Raw genomic sequence first — 17,131 nt, 5'->3', positions numbered from 1 at the left:
GAACGTTTGTATGACGACGATCCGTACGTGTGTACGGGGCTATAGACTTACATTACGTCCGCATATCATCCGCAAACGGATGGGATGATATGCGGACATACGGAGCGGATGACACAAGTGTCATCCTCTCCGTGAAAAAAAAAAAAAGTCCCGCAGCGGAGCAAAAAACCGGAGTGGCCGTGTGAAAGAAGCCTTACCCTGTCCTAACTTTTTCAATTTCAAAATTACCTTTTTTTTTTTTAAATGGTACATTTTCTCAGTTTAAACATTTGATATGTTTTCTATTTTCTACTGTGAATTAGATATGGGTTTGTAAGATGCAAATCATTGCATTCAGTTTTTTTGTATATTTTACATAGCTTTTGGAATTGTCCCAACTTTTTTGGAATATATCTGTATATGTAGATACTGTATATATCTATATCTATATATATATATATATATATATATATATATATATCTGGAGAGTGGTAATATCACTTCTGTATAATATACCTTGTATCTGGAGAGTGCTGATGTCGCTTCTCTGTAATATAACGTATCTGGCTATTAGTGATGTCACTCCTGTAAAATAACATGCCTAAGCTTCTCTATATTGTTTCCATTGTGGACAGAGAACATTATATAACAGCAGTTGGTTGTGCTTGTGTCACAGTGACACAGCTGAATTGACAATCATCATTATCTGATTCATTTTGCGTTGCTGCGCTTCAGTTTGGGATAAACATTTCTTTTTTATTATGACTAAAATGATTTCTGTCTTTGTTATCAAAAGACCTGAGCAGGATTTGCTATGCTGAGATATGGGAACAAATATTTCACATTTGATTGATAAGAAGACCTTATAGGGTCAGCAGGTTTGCAGTATCGATACATGGAATTGTTACATAAGGGTCCAACAAGTCATTTATATTTGTAATGTTTATTATGGGCCATATTTGATTAGGAACCTTTCGATAAATACCAATTATCCGGTCATAAATGATCATAAAACTCTCTGATAAGTTGTGTTTGTAATCAAAGAATTGGCTGTAGTCCAGCGACCGCCTCCGGCTGCCTGTATATTAACCCCAAGGCATTCCTGGCTGCTGTTGCATCTCAGCAGAGCATCCAAACAACCAGCCACAGCTCCAGTCCTCCACCATGTCCTCCCACAGTGACCTCATCCACATCTTCAATGGAATCCCCTTCACTACACGATCCTCAGCCAAACTCCTGAAATCTCTGAGCTCGTTCCAGGCCCACGAGGATGACCTCCTTCTCGTCTCCTATCCCAAATCTGGTACCCCATGCTTTTCTATTTTTTTTTTTTTTGTATTATTTTAGAAATATTTTGAAACATGTCTGCATAATGTTCCTGATTTTGTAGCGATCAGCGCCATCTGTTTTGTGAAATTTCACAGGAACCATTTATAACTTAACTGAACTATTTTATATATATATATATATATATATATATATATATATATATATTTAGCATCCATAAAATAATTGAGTTTTTTTTTAACTTAAAGAGAAATTCCAGACAAAACTTTTTTTTTTTTTAGATGTAGTAGGAGAGGGATAAAGCTGTGATAGGTCCCAAAGTTGAGGTTTTCCCTCGGTTCCTGTGCTGGTGACACCCAGCGCATTGCTATGAGATGAACTACCTGTTTCCCCCTCTCAAGATTTTAAATTAGACTCTATATTGACAAATTCCGTTAGAGGAAATGAGAGGATATGACCCCAAGTTTGAAACCTAACAGAGGTTTAAACTCCATCTAAAAGAGAACAAACTGTTTTGGCCCAAGTTCTGCATTTCAAAGAAAATAAATTGCTATAGTTATTATTTTGAAAATGAAAAAAAAAAACACAATTTGGTCTTTAAATACAAAATTTCCTCCAATTTGTTTTCTAAAAGAGTCATGGAAGTGCATAAGATCAGAAGAGCTTCAGCACCTCCAGCTGGACTGTAAACTCTTCTGATGCGCCTGATCCTTACTCCTGATCTGTATACTTTTTCCGGCTCGGAAAGAGTTGAAAATTAGCATAATGGCCAGGGAATCTGCATTTTCCAAAGGCTGTTGGGTTTCCTTAAAAATGGTACTACTTTATAAGTAGGGAGTGATTTAAAATCTGGTGCAGTCGTGTATGGTAGCCAATCGACTTCTAACTTCAGCTTGTTCAATTAATCTTTGACAATATAACCTGGAAGTTGATTGGTTTCTATGCAGAGCTGTATCAGATTTAGCATGCTCTAGTTTTAGTAAATCAACCCCTTGGTAGGTGATACTTATTATTAACAATTGGTCACCTAGGTACTCACTGGCTTGCTGAGATCATGAAGCACCTCTACACTTCGAAGGTCACCCTCACTTCGCCCATCGAATTTGGAGACATCTCCAAACTGGAAGAACTAAACAACATCACCACCAAGAGGATCATCCCAACACACCTTGGCTATGACATGCTGCCTCAAGACTTCAAGACCAAGAAGTGCAAGGTGAGACATGCAGGGGGTTATATGTAGCTGTACAGAAGATAGGCAGCGGCTCCACCGCAGTAAAAGTTTTAATGTCTAGTTGCTTATATAAAGGGAAATATGTTTAAAGATAAAAATGTAAGAGATGTTCTAAGTCATCCACTATGTCATTTGTGGGTAAAACACCTTAAAATCCTTTTTTCATCCTCCTATGATTAAAGCCTAAGTTTAGGTAAAACGTAAGATTATTACAATCAGCAGAAGGGACAGTACTTATATTTAATCCAAAGTGTCACTTGTGCTGGTGCCGGCTGTTAAAGCTGAAATCTTTGGGCCCACAACCCCCATATCCTGCAGCAGTAATGTCTCAGTGCTGCGGAGGTTAATAGAGTCAAGGGACCTGTCACTGGTACTCATCAAGAGTGCCAACTTGGCCCGTTCTTTCAGCCCCCTCCACCATGCATAGATGCTGTACTATATAGCTTACAGGAAAGAAAAGTGCTTTATTAATGGAGACATTTTTTTATTCATCTGCTCATCCTCCATTCATAGAATATTTTTGATTCATGGATCTTACAGTACAGTTTCTATGAATGGAAAGGACAGGCATAGTCAGCACTTTTGATATGGTCCCTGTGATCAAGGCAAAGGAAGTCAACTTTGACAGCCAGCACCAGCACAAGGGAAACCTCTAATTAAAATTAGGTACCGTCCCCATATCATTGATTTTCTTAAACTTCAGCTTTAAATGTATGCTTGAAGCTTAAATCAAGGTATAATCTTTATTGGATATTTATTTTGCTCTAGTATGGCAGTATGATGTAAGCATGCATATCTCTTACCTGAGGGACCACTGTGGAAGTTGACAATTACTGTAGTAGCTGGCGCTGCTACAGTGTTTGTCGCAATCCTCCAGGTCCTGTTCCGAGTGGGTGCCCCACTGCACACAAGGCGTTTCTCACTCAGAATTGCTGCAGTTCACAGAACACATTGTCTTTCTTTCAATTATTACAAGATGTTTTCTAATTGGATGATGTGCCCCTGCTTTCCATTTAGTCCAATCAGAGAACGCCTTGTATATTTATTATCCCCTGCAGGGAAAGAGGAATTACGTGCTTGTTCTGAAGAATGGAGGGAATGTGTAAAACCATGGACTGTGTTAGCGTTTGGTCTCTACTTTGGAGTACCGTTAAAGTTTGCGTTTGGATGTAGATCCCTGTGCCCATTATGGATTTTCGCCACAGTAAGGCCTCATTCATACAGGACAAAAAAAAAAAAACTACCTGCCTGTTCACAATCTTCTATTAAATGTATATTGAAATGTACATGAACAGCTCAGCATACATCCTCGACATAGTGCCAGTGTGCCTGGATGAATGACTCCCTTGCGTATGCATGAGAGTCACATCATCCCCGCTGGCCAATCAAGAGACCAAAAACCAGGATGGAGGCTATACAGAGAGACATCTACATACAAAAGATGATGCATATGAAGTTCTGGCCATAGGGCTTTACAATCTAATCTGGTGACTCCAGAGATGTCCGCCCTTATAAGATGTTTAGTATTAGCTGACAGCTGACACATTAAATAGAACAACTTCACAATTCTTTTGTTGAGTTTCTGTTAAAGAATCACAAATATCTAAAATTAATTTTGTATCAAAAGCCCCTAACAATTTTCAGAATTTTAGTGAAGGTTCTAGCATCCGCTGTACCCCTTTCGCACTTCTGCAATTTGGGATCCATCTTGTGAGACCCCAAGTTGCAGGACAAGTGAAATTCAATGTGTGTCTATGAGAGCCATTTCTACTGATACTACTACTACTACTCGTTGCGACTTCAGAAAAGGTTCCTGCACTACTTTAGTCCGACTTTTGATGCGATCTTGGTCCAGAGAATGTAAAGTTAGATCAAATTCCCAACAAACGTCGCACTGTAAAGTTGCAATGCTTTGTCATCTCACAAGTGTGAAAGGAGCCTTAGATGTCGCATAATATCTAAATAACAATATATATGTATATGTTAAGGATTAATTAGGTCGTATGTTGGTATTATAATGTAAACGTCACTAATAATAACTGTGGCTTCACATTTCAGGCCATCTACATCATCCGTAACCCCAAAGACACGGCCGTCTCCTTATTCCATTACTACAGAGACAACCCCAACCTGCCCACCATTGACATGTGGAGCACCTACTTCGATATGTTCCTAAACGGACAAGGTGACCGAAAATGGCTATTTCTGTTCTAGCTGCAGATTTGTATACACTATATTACCAAAAGTATTGGGACCATAGGGTTCAATAATGAGTTGGCCCACCTTTGCAGCTATAACAGCTTTAACTCTTCTGAGAAGGCTGCCCACAAGGTTTAGGAGTGTGTCTATGGAAATGTTTGACCATTCTTCCAGAAGCCCGTTTGTGAGGTCAGGCACTAATGTTGGACAAGAAGGCTTGGCTCACAGTCTCTGCTCTAGTTCATCTCAAAGGTGTTCTATCGGGTTGAGGTGAGGACTCTGTGCAGGCCAGTCAAGTTCCTCCATCCCAAACTTACTCATCCTTTTTTTTTATGGACCATGCTTTGTGCACTGGTCCAAATCATTTAGTTGAAGGGGGATTATGGTGTGGGGTTTTCCAGGAGTTGGGCTTGGCCCCTTAGTTCCAGTGACGAGAACTCTTAAGGCATCAGCATACCAAGACATTTTGGACAATTTTATGCTCCCAACTGGGAATAGTTTGGGGTTGGCCCTTCCTGTTCCAACATGACTGCGCACCAGTGCACAAAGCAGGGCCCATAAAGACAAGGAAGAGTGAGTATGGGGTGGAGGAACTTGACTTGCCTGCACAGAGTCCTGACCTCAACCCCAAAGAACACCTTTGGGATGAATTTGAGTGCAAACTGCGAGCCAGGCATTCTCATCCAACATCAGTGCCTGACCTCACAAATGCGCTTCTGGAAAAATGCTTAAACATTCCCATATACACACTCCTAAACCTTGTGGCCAGTCTTCCCAGAGGAGTTGAAGCTGTCATAGCTGCAAAGGGTGGGCCAATTCAATATTAAACCCTACGGACTAAGACTGGAAATCCATTAAAGTTCATGTGCTGTTGTTCTATTTAGTTCTGACAGGGGGACATCCCCCCCCCCTTGAGAACCCTCTGGTCCGCGCTCTCAGCCATTGGCTAAGAGTGTGGAACGGGAGCCGGTCTGCAGACTTTTTTTGGTCACACTCCTTTGACAGAAGCTGGATGGTTTCTATTGAACCGGCCTATGCTGCCTTACATGCGGCCTGTGTGTGCGGGGCTTTAAGCTTGTATACAGATCTTGTCTTTCTAATGACTGTGGCAGGTACAATGACATTGCGCTAGATTTCATGGAAGATAGCAAAAAAATACATGATCATATAATGGAACATTTTCCCTTAAAATATAACCAGGGACATACTTTTTGATTTTCTTTTGAAAACTGCATGAAAGGGTTAAACCCCCTGTCATGTTTGATTTGGTATGTGTCCATTTTGGAAGATTTTCCTCAACTATCTGTCTTGGAGTGAACACAGATTCACCTTATTCAATAAGCTGCTTCCCCTTTGAGTACATTCTTTTTTTTTTTTATTAAATCAGGCCCCTTATGTGCTCAGAGTGAGAAACACGATGATTATTTTGTGGGTGCAGTGAGGGGAGACCAGCATTTCTCAGGGTCACAGCTGTTTTTTGTGTGGAGAAGATGGGGACTGCCATGGGCACAGTACCAGTATGCTGACCCCAATGATTAAAGGACAGAGTTAATATCAGGGGCTCCATGACCTTAACGGTGGCCATGGGTGCAATAGCAGCCCCATCCCTATTAATTAGAAGATGAAACCGATATCAGGGGCTCTGTGACCTCTCGTGGGGAAATTCCACCCTCGGGGACCCTGGAGTTACGGTGTGGTTATGAAGTGCTGCCAATACATTGTTGTGTTATAAATCAGATTTGAAATGCCTATCACTGTCCTTGATTTCCCCAGGGATTTTATGATTCTAAAAGCGGAGCACTGTAAAGATAACAGATGGTACTTAATGCTCCTAGGACAGCAGTGTTTGTTCCCGGTTATATAAGATTTGGGTGCCGAGCGACCAAAGGTCACTGATAGTAACGTGGTCCTAACTTTGAATGTCGCTACACCTAACTTCCGCAGTCTTCTGATGATAAAATGATTGTTATGTAATGGTCTGAATGCAAATGAGGATACGTCAGATACTGAAAAGCTTCCTCTCTAGATAGCGGAGGTAATAATCAATGTGGAAGCTGTATTAATTACTATTGGAGAGATAATAATTAGTATTGAATGGTAGTAAAAAGTATTGGAGAGGTAATATTCAATATGGGAGAGGTAATAATCAGTATTGGGGAGATATTCATTGGTACTGTAGGGTAATACTTAACATTTAAGAGATGATAATGATATTGAAGAGGTAAAAATTTGTACTGGAAGGCAATGATCAGTATTGGTGGGTAATAATCAATATGGGAGAGATAAAACTTAGAATTGGAGAGTATTAGTATTAGAGGCTAATAATCAAGACCAGCAGCCACAGAGAAAAATTAACCCCATAGACTGGGTACAAACAGCCTTAAATTCTTCTGGTTCAGCAAGAACTGGACAAATTTTGATCTGTGACGCTGGAAAACGCTCATCACCTGCAGCCACAGATCAATGTATTCTGACAGCATTGAGTTAAGCTGTCAGAATACAATGCCCTGGTGGGAGAGGGTTTCCTCCATCCACTTCGCACGTGTAGCTGGGGAAGCCAGTGGCGTAGCGTGGGTTGTCAGCACCCGGGGCAAGGCAAGTAATTTGCGCCCCCTAACCCACGGGATTTTAGCACTCGAGTCTCTTCCACTAGATTAATTAAAGAAACCCTTACCCCCTAAGCACATGTATTGTTTGTTATGAAAATACTGATGTAATTAAAGTAAAATGCATCTAAATACAAGTTTGAATGACCAGCGTGCCCCCTCTCAATGCAGAATGACCAGCGTGCCCCCTTTCAATGCAGAAAGACCAGCGTGCCCTCTTTCAATGCAGAATGACCAGCATGCCCCCTTTCAATGCAGAATGACCAGCGTGCCCCTTTCAATGCAGAATGACCAGCGTGCCCCCTTTCAATGCAGAGAGACCAGCATGCCCCCTTTCAATGCAGAATGACCAGCATGCCCCCTTTCAATGCAGAATGACCAGCGTGCCCCCCTTCAATGCAGAGAGACCAACGTGCTCCCATTCAATGCAGAGAGACCAGCGTGCCCCCTTTCAATGCAGAGTGACAAGTGTGCCCCCATTCAATGCAGAGTGACCAGCGTGCCCCCTTTCAATGCAGAGTGACCAGCGTGCCCCCTTCCAATGCAGAGTGACCAGCATGCCCCCTTTCAATGCAGAATGACCAGCATGCCTCCTTTCAAAGCAGAGAGAGCAGCGTGCCCCCTTTCAATGCAGAATGACCAGCGTGCCCCCCTTCAATGCAGAGAGATTATCGTGCCCCCTTTCAATGCAGAGTGACCAGCATGCCCCCTTTCAATGCAGAGAGATCATCGTGCCCCCTTTCAATGCAGAGAGACCAGCGTGCCCCCTTCAATGCAGAGAGACTTACCTGCAGCGGCCGGTTCTCCTCAGTTCCCCGCGTCTCCTCGAGTCCTCCCGCCCCCTCCTCGGCCAATGGCATGCGTTCGCCTTTCGGCCAATCAGGAAGCGGGTCTGAGACCCGCTTCCTGATTGGCCAGGAGGAGGATCCGTGTGACAATAGCGAATTTTCATTCGCTATTGTCACACAATGGGTGGGCTTGGGGCGCACTGCTCTGCGCCCCAGGTCCACCCTTTTTTGAAGCCTATTAGAGCCTCTGGCTCTAATCAGGTGATTCAAAAAAAACCCCACTCTGTAACAGTGCCAGGCTGCTGACTCACTTGCTGCTAAACTGACTGAGCAGTGAGGAGAGGGAGCATAGGCGGGGCTTGGCTTGCAACGCCACCCCACCCTACACCAATGGACAGGTGAGGCACAGTGCAGCCCCGCCCCGACCTGCCATTTTCAGCCATAGGGCGGCCACGCTGGACATCTCCCAGCTTAAAGATGGAGGCAGCCGCAGACAGTGTGTGAACTGTGTATGTCAGAGTCAAACAGACAGAGTGACACTGCGGATGCGCCCCCCCCAGATGTTGCACCGGTGCGGCTGGCCCCCCCTGCACCCCCCACGCTACGCCACTGGGCTCCACTAACCTTGAATGACTTTTAGGAATGTGTGCTCTGTCCTGCACACAGCTGCACATGTTCACAAGTGTATCTAAATCTAATAAGAAAATGTATTATATTGCAGCTCCCAGTCATTAGATGTGGTGGCTGCATTCGTTTTCTTTTTTAGGCCTTTGTTTCCATTTATTTTCACCTGGTGATCCTGTCATTAACACTTCCTGCCCTAGCGCTTACTTACTGTATTGTATTCATGGAGGAGTAGCTATGTCACCCTAGAACAGGACTACAGAACACCTTCCCCTTTTCTCCTCTCTATAACATACATGGGATGTGTTCTGTAGTCCACAGAAGAAAACTTGGAATTATATCACTGATAAGAGTGCAGCACAGGCAGGGAGCACAGGAATGGTATCAAATCACAAAATATCTTGCAGGACCAATATGTATTTTTATGCACTTATTGAGCAAATATAAAAAATAAAAAAAAACTACTTGCAATGGTTTATTTAACAGACCAAAAGGAAGGAAAAGGAAAAAAGAGAAGATTATCGTTTGGGTTTACATACACTTTAAGGCCCCTTTCACACATCCATTTTTCCCCCATCCATTGACGAATTAAAAATGGACATCAGCGCATTCCTATGGAAAAATGGATGTAAACGGATGATCATCTATTTACATCCATTTTCATCTGTTTCTGTCAATATCCGTTTTTTTTTTTGAGCGGATGAAAGCCCTATTTTTCATCTGTTAAAAAAACAGATTGGATGAAAACTGGAGGGCAACGGATGAAAAATGGATGAAAAACGGATGACAACGGATGAAGAACGGATGAAAAACAGATGAAAAAGGGATGACAATGGATGAAAAACGGATGACAACGGATGAAAACCGGATGAAAAACGGATTACAGCAGATGTAAAACAGATGTTGATTGAAAAAAAATGATGACAAAAAAACGTGACTGAACTGATGAAATGAATGTGTGAAAGGGGCCTAATTGTGCACTTACCCAGACCATCCATGTGTACAGTCAGCTGGTGATCACTTTCATCAGGCAGTAATCAACAGACAAAAGAAAAGTTTTGTTGTTCTCCTGGTAAAGACTTAGCTTCAGTGTCCAACACTCTTTGGCCCCTTTCACATGGGCTGTCAAATCAGGTCCACCTGTTAGTTTTTCAGGCAGACCTGATTAGACCCTCCAGTCTCCCCTATGGAGCGTCAGATGGCAGTGGTGACATGTCTGCTGACATTTGGCGCTATACAATCTGATCCTGTCTGCAAAATCCAGACAGATGGTGGTCCAATTTTCCATCCGTCTAGCGGATTGGATAGAATATGCTGAAGACAGCCTGGCGGTCTGTTTTCACCCGATTTCTGCATAGAGAGCGGGACTGTGTCTGTCTCTGCTCTGCACAGTGAGTGGACACGGACCTGTCATCCACCTGCTCAGCGGGGCTCAGCAGAGCAATCCTCCACTGATGCAAGCGGAGTACGCCAAACACCCGCGTGAATAGTGCCTATCAAACTATGTGTCACCTCCCTTTCCAACTACATCCTTCTGACTACAGTGTACAGTAGGAGCTCCTATTGCATCATTGTAGCTGAGTTGTTTTTTCTTTTACTTTGTTCAGTTCTCATAAACTATGACATGCAGAGGCAGGAGGAGCGGACACACACAGGAGGTAAAACTCACACATGTGCACATGCAGCTTGTGGTTAGAAGTGCAAAAGTGCCATAAGCTGTAAATCCTTCTTGGGAAACATTCTTCTAAAGTGTATGTTAGAAAATCTCGAAGGCCTTAGGGTACTGTCTAGGATCAGTTATTTGACAATCAATACTCCCCTTCTACTAATCCTACCAAGGTTGGTTAGTTGGCCTTTCTCGTTGCAGCATGTCCACAAGCAGATAATCACTGTCACTGGTGACTATGATCTCATGTTTTTGGCAAGTCTTAAGGCCCGTACACACGTAGCGATTGTCGGCCGTAAATATTCGGCCAACGTCCGATCGGCCGATTGTCGGCTTGTTAGTATGATGCTTCCGACAACCGACTGTGACTTTTCGGCCGAACAGAATCTGGTGTGCAGGCTTTAAAACTTTTGTTGGCCAACACCAGAACGGCCGATTGTTCCTCAGTCAGTACAGAATTCGGCCGACAAACAGCAGATGAGCAAGACTGGGCATGCTCAGAGAAGAAAAAAACACACGGAAAGTTAACCATCACATGACATCACTTCTGCAGCCGGCTGCTGTTGGCCGACAAAATTCGTGTGCAGTCTTTAGCACTTTTCAACTGACAGGACAGCACCGGACAAAAGACGGCCGATCGTTCGGCCGACAATCGCTAGGTGTGTACGGGGCTTTAGTACAAAAAGATGTTCTTCTATAAAATGAAAATGCAGTTGTCCTCATCTTTCCCTCCACATATAACTGATCTTCTTGTGTGTGTCACAGTTGTATACGGATCCTGGTTCGACCACATCTTGAGCTGGGAGGAGCATCAGAATGAGATGGGGACTCTCTTCCTCTACTATGAATCCATGAAAAAGGTTTGTCCAATTATCTCTTCATTAATAGATAAGTATCGATATCCCACGACATATCTGTGTGATTGGTACCACCTGATTGGATGGTGATTTTCAAACTGGATACAACTATTTCTGTATCCAGTGAGGCAAAACGCAAATTGTACTTTTAACAATATCATCCTAGTCAGTCAGAAACCAATGCTTCAACAACTGATAGCAGTAATATAAATGATTGCGAACACTCACTGGCACCTGTGTTCCTCCACTCTTAACATGTTTTATCCTTCCTCTCAGAATCCCTTTAAATCGGTGAGGGCAATCAGCTCTTATCTGGGAATAAACATTAATGACCATGAAATACACGAAATCTGCAAGAGAACCTCATTTTCTGAGATGAAGAACAATGCGGAAAACGAAATAAATGACCCGAATAACACCGTCTGCTCTCTGACTTCTAACCGCAAAATGATATTCCGGAAAGGTGGGTGAGCCCAAATCCTGGGCAGACCATATTAGTACCTCCATGACCCTCCAGGGGTGACCCAAAATCCTGGGCAAACATTAGGAGCCATTTCTTGACCCCTCTAGTGCGACGCCAAATGCTGGGAAGACCATAGGAACCACACCCTGATTCCCCAGCAGTAACCCCAAATTCTGCGCAGACAGTAGGAATATCTCCCTAATCCCCCTGAGGTGCTCCCAAAATCTGGCCAGACCATAGGAACCCCTCCCTGACTCCTCAGGGGTAACTGTGAATCTGGTGCAGGCAATTGGAACCTCCCCCTGATCCCTCTAGGGTGACCTCATATTCTGAACCAAACATAGGAACCCCTACCTAAACCCCTACCTAGAGTCCCCACATCTATCTGTAATAGTCCATCACAGTCCATCAAATAGAACGGCAATTTAGGAAGACTTCACCCCACCAGCCGCTGAAGCACCCTGATAGGATGGGACCTTGGGTGAATCCCGCTGACCAAACACATGTAACAAAAAAGAAGGAGAAGGCACAACTGATTCAGTGTAGAGATTTATTAAATGAAAGTAAATTAAAAGTAATGTGTCCACTCACATGAATAAGTAGCATAAGGTGCATAACTGTCAGCCTCAAGTCCTTATGGCAGCTCCCAAATAGAGTATTATTGGCAGTTGGAAGCATATGCAAGCCGGTAGGCAATTGCAAAGACTCACTGCTGAGTGGTAGATGAACAGGGACTGCTGAGGATGACATCACACGTAGCAGGGCAGGGAGGGGCATGGCAACGCATTTCAGAGTGATTCCGCCCCTTTCTCACGCCTGCCCACACATCGGAAGAGGAGAATAAATGGCCACTATATTACTATACAGGCAGCTCTGCATGTGGGGCAACAAGGTGCAGCAGATCTTATGAATAACACAAAACAAATACCTAGCTATATTGCACTATACCTAATAGAATCCACGATGCTGTTCATCAAAAATTAAAAAAAGAAAAACATTCATAGCCTACCTGCATAAAACAATTCAATAAAATGTTTTAAATCACCAAAGATTAGGGATTTTTTTAAAAAGCTTGTAAAGTAATTTTTGTTATTACCAGAATTAATGTTGAAGTTACAAAGTAACCATTGTTGAAACATCAAGGTTATTGATATGTAATAACTGTAGCAACTAAGTAAGCAACTGTAGCAAATGAGTATATAGTATGAAGACAGAAACAAATGTTACTGTATATTCCCACGGGGTACTCAGATTAATGGGGTTGGTTTACTAAAATTATAGAGTGCAAAATCTGGTGCAGCTCTGCATAGAAACCAATCAGCTGTCAGGTTTTATTGTCAAAGCTTAATTGAACAAGCTGAAGTTAGAAGCTGATTGGCTACCATGCACAGCTGCACCAGATTTTGCACTTTCCAGTTTTAGTAAATTAATCCCACTGTGTTCACCAATCTCTTAATTTCTCCCTGCGGGGGAAAGTGTATTTAAAGTGAATAGCCAGAATGTTTCTTTTTTTTTAAATGTTCTGCTTTGAGCAAATTTTTGAGTATAGCTTCTATAACTCATACCCCCTTAGTGGACTTATCGCGTTTGTCTATGACGTGTCTAATGTATGTTGTCCTGTTCTGTAAATATAAGATATCCCCCCAACCTAGCTCGCATTGTCCTTAATGGCTCACCCCACAGAGAGGAGACAACACAAACAAGTCAAACAATACACAACATTCCATGAAAGAGTAAGCCCCCGTTCACATTAGGTCGCTCCGACTTAGGGGGCGACCTGTGAAGTCGCGTGCACCGCGACTTCGGCGCGTCTTGCATGGACTTCATAAAATGAATGTCTATGCAAGTCGCCTCCAGGTCGCCCTGAAGTAGTAGAGGATCCTTTTTCTAAGTCGGAGCGACTTGTGTCGCTCCTATTAGAACGGGTCCTGTACTACTCAATGGACCCGACGGTGCGCGACTTGCCAGGCTGACCAAGTCGCCTGGCAAGTCGTAATAGTGTGAACCGGCTCTTATAGAGAGCTGATAAGAGGAACATTTTTCTGGCCACTTGTTATGAATTTGTATTTCAAACACTTCTTCTTTCTTTGATTTGAAGGAATCCTTTCCATCCTCCTATGTCCATTATTAAACTGGCTAATAAATCTAGTGTTAGGTAAGGTTTATTATCCTTAACACCCTTTTCTTTCGTTGTTGGAACTAAATAGGTTTGATAAGCATCCTTAAATACTAAAAAGGAAGGTCATATAAAAGGTTTACTCAGGTGAAGGTATTAAGGATGCTTACCAAACCTATTTAGTTCCATCAATGAAAGGTGTTAAGTATGAGAACCACAGTAACACCTGATTTATTAACTAGGTTCATAATGGATACAGGCGGATAGAAAGTATTTTATAAAAACACTAGGCCATCCTATTGCAGGATCCACAATTAGGACCCATTCTTCCCCCAAAACCAAAATGTGCCTACTTTAGTATTAATAATTATTAACTTAATTTTCAAAGCCTTATAGTCTATAGCAAAATTAAGAAAAAAAAATAATGTGGGGTGAATTTATTTGGAAATCTTTAAGGTACCTTTTAATGTGAAAAAAAAAAAGTGTTTGAAATGCAAATTTATAACACATGGCCAAAAAATATCTACCAACAACGGTAAAGCGCTCCCCATATAAGCTCTCTAGAACGGTTATTACTGACCTGTCAATGTGGTCTCCTTTACATGGGGCGAAACATTCGCATTGTGAGTTAAGTTTGGGGGAACAATTTTAGGCTTAAAAAACAGGACAACATAGAACAGGGGGGTGGATTTACTTAAACTGGAGAGTGCAAAATCTGGCACAGCTCTGGATAGAAACCAATCAGCTTCCATTTTTTTTTCAAAACTTATTTGAACAATGTGAATTTAGAAACGGATTTGGTATAATGCACAGCTGCATCAGAGTTTGCACTCTCCAGTTTTAGTAAATCAACCCCAAAGTGCCCCCAGACATGTCACCGACAAACACAAGTCCACTGAGGGTCTGCAGGTGTGAGTTATTGAGGCAATATCCAACAATTAGCCCAAAGCTTTAAAAAAAAAACTCTGCGAATGTGAAACATTCTTGATATTCACTTTAAATACGCTATCCACAGCAGGGAGATAGAAGTGAACACAGTGATCTGCGTAGCCATGGGAATATAACATTTGTTTCTGTTTTCATACTATATCCTAAGTTGCTACAGTTATTAACATAACAATAACCTTGACATTTCAATAAAGATTGCTTTTTAAATTCTTAGTAACTTTTATACAACTAAATAGGTCAGTTAGACTTTACACTCCCCCTGCTGATTAAATTCACATATTGTTCAACTCATCAGTTACTTTTTTTTTTTTTTTAATCTTTCAAAATGAATTGCTTAATTCTTAATTGAATTATTGCAATAACAAAAAATATTTTTTAAACACATAATAGTCTTAAAAAAAAAAAAAAAAACCTTATCTTGCTGATTTTAATTCATTTATTGCATAGTTTTTATACCGGTATCCTAATAATAGTTTTCTTTTTTCGATTTTTAAGAAACAGTGTTGTGCGGTAAAGATAAATGTTTTGTGTTATTCATAAGATCCCCTGCGTCTTGTGCATTGACACCTGTATAGTAGTATAGGGACCATTTATTCCCTTCCCTTCTTCTAAAGTATGACCAGGCTTGAGAAAGGGCCTGACATATGGCGTCATCCTCAGTAGTCATGCCATGATTCACTTGCTGCTCTGCTGAGAATTGATGCGATTACACCAGTGGCGGCTGGTGCTCCATCTCCATGGTCTGGGCAGCAGACGGACCACACCCTACCCCCCCACCCCCGGACCACACCAGCTCCAGCCCTCAAAGTCCCCCACCAGCTCCAGCCCGCATTGTCCCCCACCAGCTCCAGCCCGCCGGTCCCCGGTCCCCCACTAGCCCCAGCCCACACTGTCCCCCCCCCCCGGTCACCGGCTCACTCACCCTGGGCAGGCAGCAGTGGCAGCTTCACCCCAGTCTCCTCCCTCCTCCTCCTTTGCTTCTTGGCCAATAGCATTGCTTTTCCTTTCGGCCAATCGGGAAACGGGTCTCAGGACCTGCTTCCTGATTGGCCAGGAGGAGAATCATTGTGGCATTAGTGACATCATCCCGCGCCAATAAAGAGGCGTAAAAAACAGCACACAGGAGAGGATGCAAGCACTGGAGGGACCTTTGGAAAGGTGAGTGTGACAGACCCAACCAGGACAGGGGCTTTTGTAGTAGACTGAAAGGTAACCTCTTGCCTACTGACTATGGGCCCCTGGCTTTTGAGGGGGCTATATTTTTGGGATGTGTATGCCTGGGTGACCCTTGGAGTGGTCTTGCTTCAGACTCAAGTCCATGTCCCTTGTTAAGTGCTAAGCCTAACCTAAGCTAGTGTCGTCTAGTCCTCTAGCTACAAAACCTGGTTCCTGGGTCCAGACCAGAGGAAGCTGTATTTTGACAAAGGCACCCAAACTGGTGTCAAGTGGTCGGATGCTTCCTGCAATCTGGGACTTCCAAACCACCACAGTCAGTATCTCTGCCTTCATTTCTGCTTTACGTCTAGTGATTACTTGTACACATCTCCGTGTAAATCCAATGCGAGGGAGAACAATGGAAATCATGGCGAAACAATCTAACTTCTTGAGTTTTAAAAGACAGAAGGCTCAAAAGACGCCACCTGTAATTGAAATATAATATTTTGTTGGAGCAACCTTTTATTATTTTGTGTAACCCCTGATTTCTCTCCTGTCACAGGCACTGTCGGGGACTGGAAACAATATTTCTCCACCAAGCAGAACAGGTTGTTTGATGAGCTCTACAACACCAAGATGAATGCCAGCTGTGTTGCCAAACACATCCACTACGAGAACTGAAAACCTCTCTGACAGATCAAACTGTATTGTTACTGAGACACTTGCTCCATTACTTCATACCAGGCAGACTGGCACAGGAAAGGTCAAAAACAAGGCATATGCATTTACAATTTTTAAAGGATTCCTTCAGCTTATAGTGGGACTCCCGGGGGGTTTACCAGTTAACAATGGCGGCCACAGCCCTGAGATGTAACAGTAGGGTGACCACATGAAACTTCTGAGCTCTGAGTGGCGACTTAGGGTAAACCCTGGGGCCTCTTTATAAACATGGACAACTGTCTCACCACTTCAGTTCTGATGTTACATTTCCCCTAATGTGTGACAATGTTCAAAAAGGAAACCTTGACATCAAAAAGCTATCCAAAATTAGCTAAAAAACTCACAAAATGTAAAGGAAAGAAAAAAGAATGCCACCTTGCAAAAATACCACTTATCCACTGATTTTACTGAATTACAGCTGGTTTAGGATGCTGCAAATTGGCAGACAGAACCTTATCATAAATTACCAAAATCTTTCTACGTTTGGGT

The 17,131-nt window shown here is 42.6% G+C and overlaps 1 protein-coding gene across 1 annotated transcript; it reads left to right on the top strand.

Moving 5' to 3' along the window:
* Window positions 1-1,143: 1,143 nt before the first annotated feature.
* On the top strand, window positions 1,144-16,870 carry LOC309553944 (sulfotransferase 6B1-like; the record flags this gene model as incomplete). Its single annotated transcript, XM_082255450.1, has 6 exons — window positions 1,144-1,282; window positions 2,298-2,482; window positions 4,559-4,685; window positions 11,149-11,243; window positions 11,517-11,703; window positions 16,485-16,870. The coding sequence occupies 6 exons, from the start codon at window positions 1,144-1,146 to the stop codon at window positions 16,601-16,603; spliced, it is 852 nt and encodes a 283-aa protein (XP_082111576.1). The 3' UTR covers window positions 16,604-16,870.
* Window positions 16,871-17,131: the final 261 nt, after the last annotated feature.

Source organism: Pelophylax lessonae (assembly GCF_965119305.1).
Source record: "Pelophylax lessonae genome assembly, chromosome: 4".
Taxonomy (NCBI): Eukaryota; Metazoa; Chordata; class Amphibia; order Anura; family Ranidae; genus Pelophylax; species Pelophylax lessonae.
This window is presented reverse-complemented; position numbering and strand designations above follow the sequence as displayed.